Below are 20,096 nucleotides of genomic sequence, written 5' to 3' on the forward strand. Positions count from 1 at the left end.
ATGACTTGTGATTTTTATTTGCATTTCCCTGATGGTCAGTGATCCTGAGCATTTTTTCATGCATTTGTTAGACATTTGTACTTAATCCTTCGAAAAATGCTTGATCATATCTTTGGCCCATTTCTTAAATGGTTTGTTTTGTTGTTGTGAAGTTTCTTGAGGTTTTATATATTCTTATTGATCTTTTATTGGATGCGTAGTTTGCAACTATTTTCTCCTATTCTGTCGGTTGCTTCTTTACTTTGTTAATTTTCTTTGTTGTGGAGAAATATCTTAGCTTAATATAATCCCATTTGTCTATTTTTTGCTTTTTGCCTGGGCTTCTGCAGTCTTGCCCAAGAAGCCTTTCCCTAGGCCAGTGTCTTGTAGCATTTCCCCTGTGTTTTTCTGTAGTAATTTGATGGTTTCAGGTCATGAGTTCAGATTGTTGATTCACTGTAGTTATTTTATATAGGATATAAACTAGGCATCTTGTTTCAGACTTCTGCATGTAGAAATCCAATTTTCCCAACACCATCTGTTGAAAAGACATTCCTTTATCTGGGGAATGATTTGAGATTAGTTGGTTGTAGATGTATTAATGTCTAGGGTTTTTATTCTGTTCCATTAGTCTACGTATCTATATTTTTGTGCCAGAACCAGACTGCTTTAATAAGAACTCAGTAATATGTCTTGAAATCTGGTATTGTGATGCCTCTAGATTTGTTTTTGTTTTGTTTTGTTTTGTTATTTGTTGAAGATTGCTTTGGTTTTTCAGGGCCTTTTGAGTTTTCATATGAATTTTAGGATTTTTTTTTAAGTGCTGTAAAGAATATCCTTGATACTTTGATTGGGACTACATTGCTTGTATAAATTGGTAAGAGTAATATGGACATGTTGATTATGTTAATTCTTCAAATCCATGAACATGGAAGACTTTACATTTTTGTGTCTTCTATTTCTTTCCTTAAAGTTTTGTAATTTTCATTGTATAGATCTTTCACATCATTGGTTAAATTTTTTATATATAAACTTTAATTTTTTAATTATTTTCCCCCAAAAGGAACCTTTTATTTAAGGAATACAGACTTCATGCACTTCATAAATACAACTTTAGGAATATAGTGATTCTTCCTATCATGCCCGCCCTGCCGTGTACTTTGCCAACCCGTCTTCATCCTCTCTCATTCCCAGTCCCACTCTCCCCTAAGATCCATTTTTGAATAATCTTATGCACAGAAGACCAGCTCTGTTCTAAGTAAAGAGTTCACAAATATGCACGGAAAACAAAACAAAACTGTTCCTCAGCAGTCAAGACACAGGCTGTTCAAAGTCATTGCATCTTGAAGTTAATTTCACTTTTTTTTTCTTTTAGAAACTTAATTAACTCTAAAGAAGCACCAAGAATGATACATCTTTTGCAAGCACTTAGACATAATTATAATACAACTCTTTGAGGACAGAGGTCCTGCATGGGAAGTTAGTGCACAGTGACCCTTGTTGCAATTTAACAATTAACACTCTTATGTTTGATGTCATTGATCACCTGAAGCTCTTGACATGAGCTGCTTAGGCTATGGAAGCCTTTTGCATCCACAAACTGTCAGTATTTAGACAAGGCCATAAGCCTTTCCATTCAGAGAAAAGTACCTCCTTCTTTGATGACCACTTCCTTCTACTGGGGTCTCACCCACCAAGGTCCTTCATGTAGGACATTTTTTGCCACAGTGTCTTGGCTTTCCATGCCTGAAATGCTCTCATAGACTTTTCAGCCAGACCAGAATGTCTTAAGGGTTGATTTTTTGGTCAGAGTACTATTTAAAGTGATTGTCTTTCTAGGAGTCTGCTGTGTGGACTGCTTCCAGTGTTGGAGCATTCGCGTATTCACTGCTTTTTAATTCTTTTTTTTTTTTTTTTTTTTTTGGACAGGCAGAGTGGACGGTGAGAGAGAGAGAGAGACAGAGAGAAAGGTCTTCCTTTGCCGTTGGTTCACCCTCCAATGGCTGCCACGGCCGGCGCACTGTGGCTGGCACACGGCGCTGATCCGAAGGCAGGAGCCAGGTGCTTCTCCTGGTCTCCCGTGCGGGTGCAGGGCCCAAGCACTTGGGCCATCCTCCACTGCCTTACCGGGCCATAGCAGAGAGCTGGCCTGGAAAAGGGGCAACTGGGACAGAATCCGGCGCCCCCCCCCTTTTTTTTTTTGACAGAGTAGACAGTGAGAGAGAGAGACGAGAGAAAGGTCTTCCTTTGCTGTTGGTTCACCCTCCAATGGCCACCGCCACCGGCGCGCTGCAGCCCGTGCACCACGCCAATCCGAAGGCAGGAGCCAGGTGCTTCTCCTGGTCTCCCATGGGGTGCAGGGCCCAAGCACTTGGGCCATCCTCCACTGCACTCCCTGGCCACAGCAGAGAGCTGGACTGGAAGAGGGGCAACCGGGACTAGAACCCTTGTGCTGGCGCCACAAGGCAGAGGATTAGCCTATTGAGCAGCAGCGCCGGCCCACTCAATTTTAATTCTATCAGTTATTATTATCAGACCCTTAATCCTATTCCTATGATCACTTTAATACTTAAGATGGTATTTTTGAGCTGGTGCCACGGCTCACTAGGCAATCCTCCACCTGCGGTGCTGGCACCCCGGGTTCTAGTCCCGGTTGTGGTGCTGAATTCTGTCCCGGTTGCTCCTTTTCCAGTCCAGCTCTCTGCTGTGGCCCGGGAAGGCAGTGGAGGATGGCCCAGGTCCTTGAGCCCTGCCCCCGCGTGGGAGACCAGGAGGAAGCACCTGGCTCCTGGCTTTGGATCAGCGCAGCATGCCTGCCGCAACACACTGGCTATAGTGGCCACTTGTGGGGTGAACCAACGGAAAAAGGAAGACCTTTCTCTCTGTCTCTCTCTTTCTCTCTAACTCTGCCTGTTGAAAAAAAAAAAAAAGATGGTATTTTTACCACCCAGCTTAAGGGGATTGGAGTCCCATGGCAAGTTTTTAAACTGTACCTTAGAAGTAAGTCTGTAGGAATGTATGCAGAACTATAAAGCTTTACAGTTACAGACTTCATTCACTCCATAATTACAACTTTAGGAATATGGTGATTCCTACCACTGTGCCTACCCTCCCACCCATACTCCCATTCCCTCTTCCTCCTCCCTCTCCTACTCCCACTCTTTATTTTTACTGAGATCTATTTTCAATTGACTTTATACACGTATGTTTAACTCTATGCTAAATAAAGAGTTCAACAAATAGTATAAAAAAAGAAACTGTTCCTCAACAGTCAAGACAAGGGCTGTTCAAGTCATTGCTTCTCAAAGTGTCAGTTTCACTTCTACAGACTTATGTTTAGGTGCTCTATTAGTTATCAGAGATCAAGAACATATGGTATTTGTCCCTTTGGGACTGGCTTTTTTCACTAAATATGATGTTTTCCAGATTCATCCATTTTGTTGCAAATGACTGGATTTATTTTTTTTACCACTGTGTAGTATTGCATAGTGTACGTGTCCCATAATTTCTTCATCCATTCTTCAGTTGATGGCCATTTGGGTTGATTCCATGTCTTAGCTGTTGTGAATTGAGCTGCAGTAAACATGGGGATGCAGATAACTCTTTCATAGATTGATTTCATTTCCCTAGGGTAAATCTGAGGAGTGGGATAGCTGGATCCTCTGGTCGGTCTATATTCAGATTTCTGAGTTATCTCCATACTGTGTTCCATAGTAGCTTTACCAGGATATATTCCCACCAACAGTGTAGTAGGGTTCCTTTTTTCTCCACATCCTTGCCAGCATTTGTTGTTTGTTGATTTCTGTGTGAAAGCCATTCTAACTAGGGTGAGGTGAAACCTCATTGTGGTTTTGATTTGCATTTCCCTGAGGGCTAGTGATTCTCAGCATTTTGTCATGTGTCTGTTCAGGATTTGGATTTCCTCTTTTGAAAAATGTCTAAATGCCCATTTCTTAACTGGATTGTTTGTTTTGTTGTTGCTGAGTTTCTTGATCTTTTTATATATTCTGGTTATTAATCCTTTATGAAATGAAAAGTTTGCAAATAATTTCTCCCATTGTGTCAGTTGCCACTTCACTTTCTTTAGTGTTTCTTTTGCAGTACAGAAACTTCTCAAATTCATGTAATCCCATTTGTGAATTTTGGTTCTGATTGCTTGTGCCTCTGGGATCTTTTCCAAGAAGGCTTTGCCTATGCCAGTGTCTTGTAGGATTTCCCCAATGTTCTCTGATAATTTGATGGTATCGGGTCATAGATTTAGGTCTTTAATCCATTTTGAGTGGATTTTTGTGTAAGGTAGAGGTCTTGCTTCATACTTATGCATGTGGAAATCCAGTTTTCCCAGCACCATTTGTTGAAGAGACTATCCTTGCTCTAGGCATTGACTTAATTCCTTTGTCAAATATAAGTTGGTTGTAGATGCTTGGATTGATTTCTGCCATTTCTTTTCTGTTCCGTTGGTATATCCATCTGTTTTTGAAACAGTACCAGGCTGTTTTGATTATAACTGCTCTGTAGTATGTCTTGAAATCTGGTATTGTGGTGCCTGTTTGCTTTGTTTTTATTGTATAAGATTGCTTTTAGTTATTTGGGGTCTCCTTTGTTTCCATATGAATTTCAGCATCATTTTTTCTATATCTGAGAATATGCTTGGCATTTTGATTGGTATCACAATGAACCTATAAATTACTTTTATGGAAGTATGGACATTTTGATGATATTCATTGGCCAATCTGTGAACATGGAAGATTTTTTCCATTTTTTTTGTATCTTCTATTTCTTTTTTAACGTTTTGTAATTCTCATCATAGAGATCTTTTTCACCCTTGGTTAAATTTATTTGAAAGTATTTGATGTATTTGTGTAGCTATTGTGAATGGAATTGATCCTAGAAATTCTTTCTCAGCTATGGCATGGTCTGTGTATACAAAGGCTGTGAGTTTTTGTGTGTTGATTTTATATCCTGCTGCTTTACTAAACTTTTCTATGAGTTCCCGAAGTCTCTTAGTGGTGTCTTTTGGATACTCAATATATAGAATCATGTCATCTGCAAATAGAAATAGTTTGACTTCCTCCTTCCCAATTTATATCCCTTTGATTTCTTTTTCTTGCCTAATGGCTCTGGCTAAAACTTCCAGGACTATATTGAATAGCAGTGGCAAGAGTGGGCATCCTTGTCTGGTTTCAGATCTTAGTGGGAATGCTTCCAACTTTTCCCCATCAATAGGATGTTAGCCATGGGTTTGTCATAAGTTGCCTTGACTGTGTTGAGGAATGTTCTTTCTATACCCAATTTGCTTAGAGTTTTCATCATGATAAGATGTTGTATTTTTTTTTTTTTAACAGGCAGAGTGGATAGTGAGAGAGAGAGACAGAGAGAAAGGTCTTCCTTTTTCCGTTGGTTCACCCTCCAATGGCCGCCACGGCTGGCGCACTGCGGCCGGCGCATTGCGCTGATCCGAAGGCAGGAGCCAGGTGCTTCTCCTGGTCTCCCATGGGGTGCAGGGCCCAAGCACTTGGGCCATCCTCCACTGCCTTCCTGGGCCACAGCAGAGAGCTGGCCTGGAAGAGGGACAACCGGGAAAGACTCCGGCGCCCTGACCGGGAATAGAACCCAGTGTGCCGGCGCCTCTAGGTGGAGGATTAGCCTATTGAGCCACAGTGCCGGCCCAAGATGTTGGGTTTTTTTGTTTTGTTTTTTTGTTTGTTTGTTTGGTTGGTTGGTTTTGTTTGTTTGTTTGGTTTTTGTTTGTTTTTTTTGTTTGTTTTTTTTGACAGGCAGAGTGGACAGTGAGAGAGAGAGACAGAGAGAAAGGTCTTTCCTTGCCATTGGTTCACCCTCCAATGGCCGCCGTGGCCGGTGTGCTGCGGCCGGTGCACCGCACTGATCCGCAGGCAGGAGCCAGGTGCTTCTCCTGGTCTCCCATGGGGAGCAAGGCCCAAGCACTTGGGCCATCCTCCACTGCACTCCCTGGCCACAGCAGAGAGCTGGCCTGGAAGAGGGGCAACCGGGACAGAATCCGGCGCCCTGTCCAGGACTAGAACCCAGTGTGCCGGCGCCGCAAGGCGGAGGATTAGCCTATTGAGCCACAGCGCCGGCCCAAGATGTTGTATTTTATCAAATAAATACTTTCTGCATCTATTGAGATAATCATATGATTTTTGTTCTTTGGTTTGTTAATGTGATGTATCACATTTATTGATTTGCAAATGTTGAACCATCCCTGCATACCAGGGATAAATCCCACTTGGTCTGGGTGAATGATCTTTCTGATGTATTGTTGGATTCATTTGGCTAGAATTTTGTTGAGGATTTTTTGCATTTATGTTCATCAGGGAAATTGGTCTGTAGTCCTCTTTCTCAGTTGCATCTTTTTTAGGTTTAGGAATTCAGGTGATGCTGGCTTCATAGAAAGAATTTTGGAGAATTCCCTCCCTTTCAGTTGTTTTGAATAGCTTGAGAAGAATTGGAGTTCTTTAAATGGTTGGTAGAATTCAGCAATGAAGCTATCCGGTCCTGGGCTTTTCTTTGTTGGGAGGATCTTTATGAGTGATTCAATTTCTGTCTTGGTTATGGGTCTGTTTAGGTTTTATATGTCTTCATGGCTCAATTTAGGTGGGTCTTATGTGTCCAAGAATCTATTCATTTCTTCTAGGTTTCCCAGTTTCTTGGCATACAGCTCTTTTTAGTAATTTCTGATGATTCTTTTTATTTCTGTGGTATCTGTTGTTACATTTCCATTTTCATCTCTAATCTTATTAATTTGGGTCTTCTCGCTACTTTTATTAGTTGGGCCAATGGTGTGTCAATTTTGCCTTTTTTTGTTTTCAAAAAACCAGCTCTTTGTTTTGCTGATCTCTTGTATTATTTTGTTTCAATTTTGTTTGTATATTCCCTAACTTTAATTATTTCTTTTCTCCTACTAGCTTTGAGTTTGGTTTGCTGTTTTTATTCTTGATCCTTGAGATGCATTTATGCTCATGTATGTGGTGCCTTTTTAATTTCTTGATGTAGGCACCAATTGCTATAAACTTTCCTCCTAACAGTGCTTTTGCTATATCCTATGAGTTTTGATATGTTGTATTGTTATCTTCATTTGCTTCCAGAAAGTTTTTGATTTTTCTTGATTTCTTCTATGACCCACTGTTCATTCAGGAGCATATTGTTCAGTCTCAATGTGTTTGCATATGTTCTAGAGATTCCTGAGTTGCTGATTTCCAGCTTCATTCCATTGTGGTCCAAGAAGATGCATGGTATGATTTCTATTTTTTTGAATTTGCTGAGATTTGCTTTATGGCCTAGCATGTAGTCAATCTTAGAGAAAGTTCCATGCACTGGAGAGAAGAATGTGTATTCTGTAACTGTAGGATGGAAAGTTCTGTAGATATCTGTTAGGTCCATTTGGTCTATAATGTTGATTAACTCTGTTGTTTCCTTGTTGATTTTCTGTCTGGCTGATCTGTCCATTGCTGAAAGTGGGGTATTGAAGTCCCCATACTATTATGTTTGGGTCTATGTCTCCCTTTAAATCCATCAGCATTTCTTTTAATTAAAATAGCCAGGTGTCTTGTAATTAGGTGCACATACATTTAAAATAGTCACATCTTCCTGCTGAATCGATCCTTTAATCATTACATAGTGCCTTTCTTTGTCTCTTTTAGCACTTTTTGTCTTAAAGTCTAGTTTGTCTGATATTTGGGTGGCTATACCAGCTCTCATTTGATTTCTGTTTGCATGGAATGTATTTTTCCTTCCTTTCACTTTCAGTCTGTGTGTATCTTTGTTGTTGAGATGTGTTTCTTGTAGGCAGCAAATAGATGGGTTTTGTCTTTTAATCCATTCAGCCAGTCTTTGTCTTTTAACTGGAGAGTTGAGGCCATTTACATTCAAAGTAACTACTGATAAATAACCACTTTGCCCTGCCATTTTTCCATAAATATTTCTATTTTTTACTTGGATTTTTCTTTGTATTTTACTGGGAGATTTTCTAACTTCACCTTCTTTGATAGTGAAGACCATGATCTGTGTTTCTGTGTGCAATGCATCCTTAAGCACCTTTTGCAGGGCTGGCCGGGTAGTGACAAATTCTTTCAATTTCTGTTTGTTGTCAAGGACTTCATTTCACCTTCATTCATGAATGAGAGCTTTGCAAGGTAGTGTTCTGGGTTGACATTTTTGTTCCTTAAGACTTGGAATATATCTCATCACCATTTTCTCCTAGCCTGTAGTGTTTCTGATGAGAAGTTCACAGTGAGTCTAATTGGAAAGCCTCTGAAAGGAATCTGGTGATTTTCTCATGCACATTTTAGAATCTTCTTTTTGTTTTACTGTGGAGAGTTTGATTACAGTGTGTCATGGTGAAGATATTTTCTGGTCATGTCTATTAGGAGTTCTGTGTGTTTCCTGTACTTGAATGTCCCTTTCTTTCTCCAATTTAGGAAAGTTTTCCTTTTATTATTTCACTAATCCCTTCTCTCTTTCCACACTTTCAGGAACTCCTAGAACCTGTATGTTGCATCATTTCTGATTTTCTGATTTTCTGTTCTTGTTTTTTGTCTGACTGAAATTTCCTGCAATTTGTCTTCTAAGTCAGATATCTTTCTTCTGCTTCTCTGATTCTGTTGTTAAGGCTTTCCACTGCATTTTTTATTTGTTCTATTGAATTCTTCATTTCTAAGATTTTATTTTGCTTTCTATTTAAGATTGAAATTTCGTGGAAGACATTTTCTTTCATGTCATGTATGGATTTCATTAGTTCATGAATTTGCTTCTTCTGATTACTTCTAAGTAATCCTGTGATCAACTTTTTGAATTCCATTTCTGGCATTTCTTCAGACTCCTCATCTTCACAATCTAGTACCTAAATGTTGTATTCTTTTGGGCATGTCATGTTGTCTTCCTTATCCTTGTTTCTTAAATTGGTGCATTTATTATTCAGCATTTGTGGAGATATCCATTGGTTTCTTTGTATGTTTTTTTGTTTGTTTGTTTTTGATTTTGTTTTTTTGCTGTGGTGCCTTTTATCTTTGGACTATGTGTGGATTAGTGGAGTGTCTACTTCCAGGGAATACCTAGAGGCATGTGGTGGGTGTGTTCAGGGAGCTCTGTTCAGAACTCCAGGGTGAAGTGAGTGTTAAGGTGACACCTATGTTGGGCATGATAACTCTCTTCTATCAGAGTTGAGGTTTCTCTGTTCTGTTGGCATAGACTCAGCTCATTTCCTCTCTTCAAAGGAGACCCGCGCCTGAGACTAGCCTCAGTGGGTACACTATTCATCCACACTTCCACAAGGACCACACAAAGCATCTGTGCAGTCCTCGGTGTAAGCAGATTATCCAGCAGTGTCCCTCACCAAGGAACCAGAGAGCCGTGAGTGTGTAGAGCCTCACACAGTGACTGGCCAAAGTCTGAGCCACACGCTGAGCCTTCCCACAAAGTCTCAGTGTTTTCACAGTCTTGGCACACAGGCCTCCCACAGTCATGAGCACCCAACCCCCCATTAGTTCTCACTGCCAGACTCAGAAGTCTCTGCTCAGCTGGTTGCTGGCTTGGACACGAGCTGGTACTGCTGTACGTTTGTCCAAAATGGTACCCTCTCTCTATCAGCTTGATACAGGATGCCATTGCAAGATGATCTGGGAGAGAGAAATAGGCTGTCCCCCTCTTTTTTTTCTCCTCTAGTTTGGCAGGTACAGGATCCCCCACAGGACACCAAGCTGGATTCCCTCCAGGCTTTTTCTCAGATTTATCGCCAGTGGCTTGAGCTGCTGCTGTTTCAGCTCACTCTGCGAAGCTGGTGTGGAGGCTGTCGACCACTGGCATCCTGATTTGTCTCCATACCCTCCACTGTGTGGAGTCCGCTGTGTCCCTCTCATTTATGTGGAGTTTCCTCTCTTTTCTTACTTGAGACTGTACTTCCTCCACTTTTTTTTTTGACTGTCTTCTAGACTCCACTGGTTAAATTTACCCAAATATGTAAAATTTTTTGTACCTATTGTGAATGGAACTGATTTTTTAAGTTCTTTCTCAGCCAAAACTTGTTGGTATATAAGAATGCTATTGATTTTTGTGTGTTGATTTTATTTTTTGCTAAATTTTGCTAAATTCTGAGTTCTAATAGTCTATTAATGGAAATCCTTTATATAAAGCATTGTGCCATCTGCAAATGGATAAATTGACTTCCTCCTTTCATATCTGTATACCTTTGATTTCTTTTTCTAATGGCTCTGGCTAAAACTTAAAAAACTGTATTGGATAATAGTGGTTAGTGAACATCGTTGTCTGGTTCCGGATCTTAGTGAAAATGCTTCTGGCTTTTCTCAGGTCAAGATTATGCCGACTGTGGGTTCCTTAATATTTTCTTTATTATGTTGAGATATGTTCCTTTTATATATAATTTTTAAGGGTTTTAATCAGGAAAGAATGTTGCGTTGAATCCTTTCTCTGTATCCATTGAGAATAACCATATTTTTTTTTAAGATTTTTTTTTTTTATTTGAGAGAGTTAACAGACAATGAGAGGGAGAGACAGAGAGAAGGGTCTTCCATCTGTTGGATCACTGCCCAGGTGGCTGCAATGGTCGAAGCTGCGTCGATCTGAAGCCAGGAGCCAGGTGCTTCTTCCCAATCTCCCATGTGGGTGCAGGGGGCCAAGGACTTGAGCCATCTTCTACTGCTTTCACAGGCCACAGCAGAGAGCTGGATTGGAAGAGGAGCAGCCAGGAGTAGAACTGGCGTCCAAATGGGATGCTGGCACCACAGGCGGAGGATTAACCTACTGCGCCATGGCGCCGGCCCCAACCACATGTTTTTTGTTTGTTTGTTTTTGTTTTTGTTTTTGTTTTTGTTTTGACAGGCAAAGTGGACAGTGAGAGAGCGGCTGGTGCACCGCGCTGATCTGAAGGCAGGAGCCAGGTGCTTCTCCTGGTCTCCCATGGGGAGCAGGGCCCAAGCACTTGGGCCATCCTCCACTGCACTCCCGGGCCACAGCAGAGAGCTGGACTGGAAGAGGGGCAACTGGGACAGAATCCGGTGCCCCGACCAGGACTAGAACCCGGTGTGCTGGCGCCACAGGCAGAGGATAGCCTATTGAGCCATGGCGCTGGCCACCACATGGTTTTTATACTTTATTTTATTGATGTTATATATCATGTTTACTGATTAGTATATGTTGAACCATCCCTGCACCCCTGAGATTAATCCTACTTGGTCGGGGTGGATCTTTCTGATGTCTTTTGGATTAGATTTACTAGTATTTTGTTGAGGATTTTTTCATCTGTGTTTATCAGAGATATTGGTCTGTAGGTTGTTTGTTTTTTTTTTTTTCTTGTTTTATATTTCTCTGGTTTTGGAAATAAGTAATGCTGGCCTCATAGAATGAGTTTGGAATGGTTCCCTTGCTTTCAGTTGGCTTGCATTGTTTGAGAAGAACTGGTATCAATTCTTTCATCAAAGTTTGGTAGAACTCAGCAGTGAAGCCAGCTGGTCCTGGACTGTTCTTTTTTGGGAGGTTTTCAATTACTGATTCAGTCTCAGCTTTGATTATTGGCTTATTCAGGTTTTCAGTATCTTTGTGCCTCAATTTTGATAAATTATGTATCCAGAAATCTATTTCTTCTAGATTTTCCAGTTTGTTGGCATATAGCTGTTTGTAATGTTTTCTAATGATTATTTGTAGTTTCTGTGAAATATTTTAACATCTCCTTTTTCATTTCTGATTTTATTAATTTGAATCTTCTCCCTTTTTTTCTTGGTTAGGTGGACCAGTGGTTTATCAGTTTTTTTCATTTCTTATAAAAAATAACAGCTCCTCATTTCTTTGATCTTTTATACAGTTTTATTTCTGTTTTGTTTATTCTCTGATTTTTGTTTGTGTTAATTTTGGGTTGGTTCTTGCTTTTCTGGGTCTTTGAGATGTATTGTTAAGTCATTTATTTGATACCTTTCCAATTTTTTTGATGTAGGCACTCATTGCTATATAGTTTCCTATTAAAACTACTTTTGCTGTATCCCATAAGTTTTGATACATCGTATTTTCATTTTCATTTATTTCAAGACTTTTTTTTAATTTCTCTTTGATTACTTCCATGACCTGTTCATTCAGGAGCATGTTTCTTTTGTCTCCATGTATTTGTGTATTTTCTAGAATTTTTGTTGTTAGTTTCCAGCTTCATTCCATTGTGGTCAGAAAGATATGATTTCACTTTTTTTGAATTTGTTGAAATATGTTTTATAGCCTATCATATGGTCTATTCTAAAGAATGCTCCATGTACTGATGAAAAGAATGTGTATTCTGCAGCTGTCGGATGGAATGTTCTATAGCTATCTATTAGGTCCATCTGGCCTATGATGTAGATTAGCTCTGTTTTTGTTGCTTTTTCTTTCTGGGGTATTGAAGTCCCTCAGTATTATTGTATTGGAGCATATGTCTTCCTTTAAGGCCATTAACATTTGTTTTATAAAACTGGGTCCCTAAGCATTTGGTGCATAGACTTTTTTTTTTTTTGACAGGCAGAGTGGACAGTGAGAGAGAGAGACAGAGAGAAAGGTCTTTCCCTCCAATGGCTGCCGTGGCCTGTGCGCTGTGGCTGGCGCACCGTGCTGATCCGATGGCAGGAGCCAGGTGCTTTTCCTGGTCTCCCATGGGGTGCAGGGCCCAAGCACTTGGGCCATCCTCCACTGCCTTCCTGGGGCCACGGCAGAGAGCTGGCCTGGAAGAGGGGCAACTGGGACAGAATCCAGCGCCCCGACCGGGACTAGAACCCGGTATGCCGGCGCCGCAAGGCAGAGGATTAGCCTATTGAGCCACGACGCCGGCCAAGTGCATAGACATTTACTAGTCACATTTTCTTCTTGAATTATTCCCTTAATCATGACATAATGACCTTCTTTGTCTAACAGTTTTTGTCTTGAAATCTATTTTGTCGACTGTGAGTTATAGTTATTCTTGCTTGCTTTTGATTTCCATTTGCATGGAATGTTTTTTCCATCCTTTCGCTTTCAGTCCACATGTATCTTTATTGAAGTGTATTTCTTATAGGCAGCATAGAGTTGGGTCTTTTTTTTTTTTTTTAATCAGTTCAACCAGTCTGTATCTTTTAATTGGGGATTTAGTCCATTTACATTCAAGGTTGTAATTGTAGTTGTTGTAATTGAAAAGTAATGAGTTAGTCCTGCCATTTTTCCATAAATATTCCTATTGTTTGTTTGCAATTTCTTTAACGGGAGGTTCTCTACCTTCACATTCTTTCATAATGCTAATTATCTTTCTCTACTTCTTAATATGGTACATCCTTAAGTATCATTTGTAAAGCTGGCTGGGTGGTGACACTTTTTATTTTTGCTGGTCTCAGAAGGTCTTTATTTCACTTTTGTTCATGAATAAGAACTTTGCTAGGTAAAGTATTATGGGTTGGCAGTTGTTTTCTTTGAGAACTTTGACTGTTTCCTCTTTTGGCCAATAGAGTTTCTGTTCAGAAATCTGACCTGGTGTTTGTCTTTTGTCAATTTTTTTTAAATTTAAGAATATTCTCTTTATGTCTTAGTTTTGAACATTTAACTATAATGTATCATTTGAGGATCATCTCTGTTCATTCCTATTTGAGGTTCTATGTATTTCCTCTATTTGGATGTCCACATCTTTCTCCAGATTAGCGGAAATTTCCTACTATTTCATTGACTAGGTTTTCTAAGCCATTCTTTTACTATTTCTTCAGGAGCATCTAAGACTTGTGTATTTGGTCATTTGACAGTACCCCATAGATCCCAAACACATCTTTGTTCTAATTTCTTCTTTTTATCTAATGAAAGGTTTCAAAGCACCTGTCTTCTAGATCAGATACTCTTTTTTGCCTCCCCAGGTCCGTTTTTAATGCTTTCCATTGTATCTTTTGACTCACTGAATATTTCATTTATAATGTTTTTAATATTTCTGCTGAATTTCTCAACCATGTAAGACACTGATTTTCTAGTTTCATATAACTGTTTCTCTGTATTTTTGAGTAACCTCAGAATCATTCTTTTGAATTCTTTTTCATCTGTCTGCCCTTATTCGTAGTCCAGTGCTAATGTATTATTCCTTTTGGGGAGTCATTGACTGCCTTGTTCATGTTTCTTATGTTTCTAAATTGAATTTTCCACAACTCTTGTTTCTGTCTCTTCTGGAGGATGGTGTTTTGTTGTTGTTTTTGTTTTGTTTTGTTTTTTTAATTGAAGGCTTTATTCCTGGAGATGTAACTCTTGGGCTCAGTGGAGGGCCTAAGACTTAGACTTGAGCTCTAGGGATGGGTGCTGAGTGGGGCTAGGGAGCTCCAGCCATCATTTGAGTTGGGTAAGAGTCTAGAGGAATACCTAAGATGGCTATAGTCAGTGTGGGGAGGGAATATTGGAGCTAACCAGTGTGCCCAAAGTCCCCACCTTTCTCTGTGCTGTTTCACAGCCCAGAGTGAGCCTATTGCATCAGTATAGCATACAGCACCAACCAGGCATGCAGCCCACCCAGAGTACCATTTCTTTCTGTGGTCTGTCCTCTGACCCCAATGTGATCTCCATCCCACTGTACAAGGAGCTCCAAATCTCTACATTTAGGCCAGGCTGGGCCACAGGAACCCAGCTGCAACCATGACTTTTCCAAGTTCTGAGGCTTATTCTCACAACTCCCACAACCAAGGGCACAAGCAGGTCTGCTGTCCACCCTGGAAACTGCCCTGCCTCTGGGTCCAGGGGCTCCTGGTCTGCTTTCTGTGCCCCTAGACAAAAGAGAGTCCAGCGACAACCCTACCACAGCAAACTGAGTCTGGCACTTTAGTCGCGGGGTGAGGAGGGTAGGAGCAGGGCAATGTAACTTCCCTTTACAGAACAAAGTGGTCACTCAGACCCCTGTCAGCTCCCCAGCCGGACTGGAAATCAGTGGGACCTGTGTTAAACTGTGTGAAAGCTGCCGGTGTTAGGAGCTGTGGCACGTTCTTCCTAGCATCTCTTAGCAAGATGGTGTTTCCCAGCAGGAAGCAGTCACATTAATGCAGGCTACATAGAATCTAAATAGCATTTGGGCTCTGTATTAGAACATGAATGTCTTTAAGACATATTTTTGTGAATCTAATTTTGGAATCTTTCCCATTAACAAACTGAAATGTAAAACATGTAAAAATTAGGAATATATTCATAAGGATTGATTTTTCCTTGATCAGATGATCACAGACATAGCTCTGAACTAAGCACTGAAGCTTTTTTTCTCCCTTATCTTCAGCTGTGGATCACAACTAAATTTAGGGATTTCCAGATAATGCCATTGTAAAAGCTTTATTATTATATTCCTCTGGTTATTTTTACCAGTACTGCCCGAGAATGGATTTAAGTGATCATATAGTATGCCTCCAAATATTCAATTGAATACAGTCCTGTTTTTTATACAGCCTTTTCAGATTGTTTATAAAATATTTAGCGAATGGCTTTGTACCAAAATCTATACTGCAGTACTTTTTTCAGCATCACTCAGTAGAAGGGAAGGCAGGCTCAAGTTTGAATTTAAGTCTTGGCAAACCACATGCTCACTCCTTCCTTTTACCTGATTAAATCCACTGTTTGTGTCTGCTGTGTACACAAGTAAAATTGTAACTTTCAGTGTTCTTCTGAAGTATATGAACTCAATAAAATCTACATGTGTATTATAAGGATAGAATTGAACCTAGTTTGCATATACAGTATTTTAATTCGAATCTAAATTCATATTTTTCAAAAGGAAACAAATCATACATCATTTACTGAAATTAGTTCTCTAAAATTTAATCTTGAGGATGATAGCTAGACTTTTTCACATGGATTCAAACCTACATGTACTTTTTCCTCTTATTTAAAAATTTATTTTGAAGGCTCAGCATTGTGGCATAGAGGGTAAAGCCTGTGCCTGCAATGCCAGCATCCCATATTGGTTCCAGTTTATGTCCCAGCTACTCCACTTGTGATCTAGCTCCTTGCTATTGGCCTGGGAAAAGTAGTGGAAGATGACCCAAGTGTTTTGGCCCCTGCCGCCCATACCCTGGCCTTTGTAACCATTTCGGAGTGAACCAGCAGATGGAAGATCTCTGTCTTTCTTCCTCTCTGTCTTTCTTTCAAACAAATCTTAAGGGAAAAAAAGATGCACTTATTTTGAAAGTTAGAGTTTCGGAGAGAGATGAAGCAACAGGAGAGAGATCTGCTAGTTGGCTGCATTGGCCAGAGTGGGCCAGACAGAAGCCAGGAGCCTGGAATAACATCGGGGTCACACGTGGTTAGCAGCAGCCCAAGCATTTAGGCAATCATCTGCTGGTTTCCCAGTCAAATCAGCAGGGGGCTCTGGATTGGAATTGGAACTTCCAGGATGCAGACTGGCATTCGTGTGGGTGCTGGTATCACAGGCTGCAACGTAAGCTGCTGCACCTGCCCTTGTGTACACCCTTACATTCGCACCATCCTTTGGCCTCTTCACCCTCCGACTCATTGTCTTTTTTCTTTTTTTTAAGATTTATTTATTCATTTGAAAGTCAGAGTTACACAGAGAAAGGAGAGGCAGAGAGAGAGAGAGAGAGGTCTTACATCCAATGGTTCTCTCCCCAATTGGCCGCAACGGCTGCGCCGATCAGGAGCCAGGAGCTTCTTCCGGGTCTCCCACGTGGGTGTAGGGGCCCAAGGACTTGGGCCATCTTCTACTGCTTTCCCAGGCCATAGTGGATCAGATGTGAAGCAGCTGGGTCTCGAACTGGCGCCCATATGGGATGCTAGCGCTTCAGGCCAGGTCATTAACCCACTGCTCCACAGCACCAGCCCCTTCATTCTCTTTCCCTTCTTTCCCCTGTATTGTTCTTCTCCACCTCCCCATCCCCACCCCAGGGGCCACCAGGTAGCAGGCTTTATTGGGGAAAGCACAAGGCTCAGGAGCTGGGAGCCCCAGGGGCTGCAGGGTCCTGGGCTGGCCAGAGCAGCGGCAGTGACAACAGCCATGGTGGCCACCCATGCCTCCTTCTTTGTTTCTCCTCCTTGAGGCAATTGCAGAACTGCTTCTCAAGGTCCTGTAGCAGGTGCTCCTTGGGTCCATGTGTTAGTCCAGGTGCTCCTGGGCCTCGGCCTGCAGCTGTGCCCTCCTCTCCTTGTCCACCTCCGCCTTCTCCCAGTGCTCCCGCTGCAGCTGCCACAAGTCCTCAGTTATCTGTGGCATCTTGGCCATGTGCTCTGCAATAAGCTGTTCTCTCTCCCGGACGCCACTGCTCCTCGGCCAGCTGCTGATTTCGCAGGGACTCCTGCATGGTCGCCAGGCTCGGGTACCATTCGCAGTTGCTCCTGCAACTGCAAACCGGGGGCCAACCCTGAGGCAGTGCCATGCCGTGTGAACTGCTTGGCCGCCTGGCACAGACCCAGCTGCCAGTGCAGGGTCAGCAGGTGTTCCAGGTTTGCCTCCCCTGAGCCCTGGTGGGCAGCACAGGCGCTGCCATCTTAGCCGCATAGGGTTCTCCCCTCTATTGTCTTGTCATAGTCCTCACGGGAAAGGCCACCTGAGCTCCTGTGCTTGATCCTAATGCTGTTATCTTCCCCTGCAGCACCAGTGGCATCCATAGTTTTTCTTTCCAATTAATTTTTTATTTAGAGAAAAAAAAGCTAAACAATGAGCATATTATTAAAGCCACAGCTTTGGCTTCTCCAGTAGCAGAGAGAAGAAATCATCAAATCATCGTTTCAGAAATGGCCTTATACAGTTTACCCAGGAACATCCAGCCTCCATATTAAACACCTGGTGATAGGTTCTGCCTTTGTCAACACATGCTGGTTTTGGACACTTACGATTATTTAGCTGAACCAAAACGTCAGGAAAGATTCCACTGTGGATATCACACTAAACATTGAATTTTTTTTTTAAGATTTATTTTATTTATTTGAAAGACAGACTTAGAGAGAGAGGTAGAGACAGGGAGAGAGGTCTTCCGTCTGCTGGTTCACTCCCCAGATGGCCACAACAGCCGGAGCTGAGCCGATCAGGAACCAGGAGCTTCTTCCGTGTCTCCCATGTAGGTGCATGGGCCATCCTCCGCTGCTTTCCCAGGTGTATTAAAAGGGAACTGGATCAGAAGTGGAGCAGCCGGGACTCAAACTGGCCCCCAAATGGGAAGCCATTGCTATAGGTGGAGGCTTAGACTTATACGCCACAGCGCTGGCTACCTTGTGTAACTCTTTAATATGCACATCATAGGTGTCTGTGTTTAGATATGAACTAAATAAACATGGCCACATTTAAGGAACATGGTGTAGGATAGGAAAGAAATAGGGTTGTGGGAGAGTAAACTTTTGTTTACTAGATTTTTTTTAAGATTTATTTATTTATTTGAAAGAGTTACACGGAAAGAGGAGAGACAGAGAGGTTCTCTGTCCACTGGTTCACTCCCCAATTGGCTGCAATGGCTGGAGCTGTGCCAATCCAAAGCCAGGAGCCAGGAGCTTCCTCCACGTCTACCTAGGGTGCAGGGACCCAAGGACTTGGGCCATCTTCCACTGCTTTCGCAAACCATAGCAGAGAGCTAGATTGGACATGGAACAGCCGGGACTTGAACCAGTGCCCATATGGGATGCTAGTGCTGCAGATGGCAGCTTCACCTGCTATGCCACAGTGCCGGCCCCTGTTTACTAGATATTTAGTAAGGTCATATGTTTGTTTTGCTATTGCCTGAAGAGAGTAGTAGAGTAGTTGGAGAGAAATAATAGCATTCTTACAGACACCTGTGTAAATTGGAAAATATGATCAGGAATTTAACAATGGAAGAGTACAAATCAAATTATAGTATCAACATTTATACAGGAAAGCTAGAGAAGACACAAGGAGAGACAGGGAAACATACTCATGGTCAATGGTAGGTAGAACAGATAAAAACAATTAAGAACTAAGAACATAAAGGCCTAAAAAGAATAATGTGGGTCTAACTACTTCATACTGAGCCCTGCACCCTCAAAACAGTGAATACCTCATTTTAAAAAGGCAATACTAGAAAAAATACTCTTTAGTCTTAAAACCACAATAAAAATACACAAATTATACATTCAGAAAAGAGGCTGCTACTGTACAAACTGAAAAAGATATTATTTCTTCAATCAAAAAGACCAATTCAGAATTTCAGAATGTGTTGAAAATACTGTATACATGAGAGCCATTGGGCTGTCATTCAGAGAAGGCTTTATAATCTCAAATGTTAAGCAAGAAAGAATGAAAATAGATGAATTAAGAGGTTAACTCAAGGGGCTGGTGTTGTGGCACAGTAGGTTAAGCTGCTGCCTGCAACACTGGCATCCGATAGGGTGCTGGTTCAAGTCCCAGCTTTCCCACTTCATCCAGCTCCCTGCTAATGTGCCTGGGAAGGCAGTGGAAGATGGTTCAGGTGCTTGGGCCCTGCCACCCACATGGGAAACCCAGATGAGGCTCCTGGCTCTTGGCTTTAGCTTGGCCCATCCTCAGCTGTTTAGGAAGTAAACTAGCGGATGGGAGAGATTCTCTCTCTCTGTCTCAGGTTCTCTAACTGCCACTCAGATAAATCCAACTGAAAAGGCTGGGTGTGTAGTGCAGTGGCTGGGATGCCAACATCCCATGTTGAAGTCCCTGGGCTCCAATCCCAACTCTACTCCTGATTCCAGCTTCCTGCTAATGCACACCCTGGGAGGCAGCATGTGGTGGCTCATGTAGTTGGATCCCTGGCTCCTGTGCATTTGTGGAATGAATAAGCAGATGGCAGCTCTTCCCTGCCTTTCAAGTCTCTCACCACCTCTCAAATAAATAATGTTTTTTAAAAAATCCAACTTGGGAAATGGCATTGTTTGGGCCCCTGCCACACAGGGGAGATGCAGGGGAAGCACCTGGCTCAGGCCTAGCCTAACCCTGGCTATTGCGGCCAATTGGGGAGTGAACCAGTGGAAGAAAGATCTCTCTTTCTCTCTCTCCATCTCCCTCTCCACCCCTTCCTCTCCCTCTCCCTCCCTCCCTTTTCTTTCAAAATAAATAAATCTTAAAAAAAAAAAAAAGTAGTAGCAGAATGAACAATAAAATAAACCTAAGGAAAACTCAAGGTAATAACAAGAACTTAAAATGGAGATTAAGGGACCAGCAT

The 20,096-nt window shown here is 41.7% G+C and overlaps 1 protein-coding gene across 5 annotated transcripts in view; it reads left to right on the forward strand.

Annotated features, from left to right (window-relative positions):
- Positions 1 to 20,096, forward strand: part of PRKD3 (protein kinase D3) — a 110,295-nt gene that overhangs the window by 81,741 nt on the left and 8,458 nt on the right. Inside the window, exon 15 of one of the 5 annotated variants that reach the window (XM_089327730.1) lies at positions 7,176 to 7,227. The exons of the other annotated variants lie outside the window; for them this stretch is intronic. Within the exon in view, the coding sequence (XP_089183856.1) occupies positions 7,176 to 7,193 (18 nt within the window). The 3' untranslated portion in view covers positions 7,194 to 7,227. Of the gene's footprint in view, positions 1 to 7,175; positions 7,228 to 20,096 lie in introns of those variants that run through there. 5 annotated transcript variants of the gene reach the window in all.

The sequence above is a fragment of the Oryctolagus cuniculus genome, chromosome 2 (genome assembly GCF_051225735.1).
Source record: "Oryctolagus cuniculus isolate XC-2025 breed Fujian yellow rabbit chromosome 2, ASM5122573v1, whole genome shotgun sequence".
In the NCBI taxonomy this organism is placed as follows: domain Eukaryota; kingdom Metazoa; phylum Chordata; class Mammalia; order Lagomorpha; family Leporidae; genus Oryctolagus; species Oryctolagus cuniculus.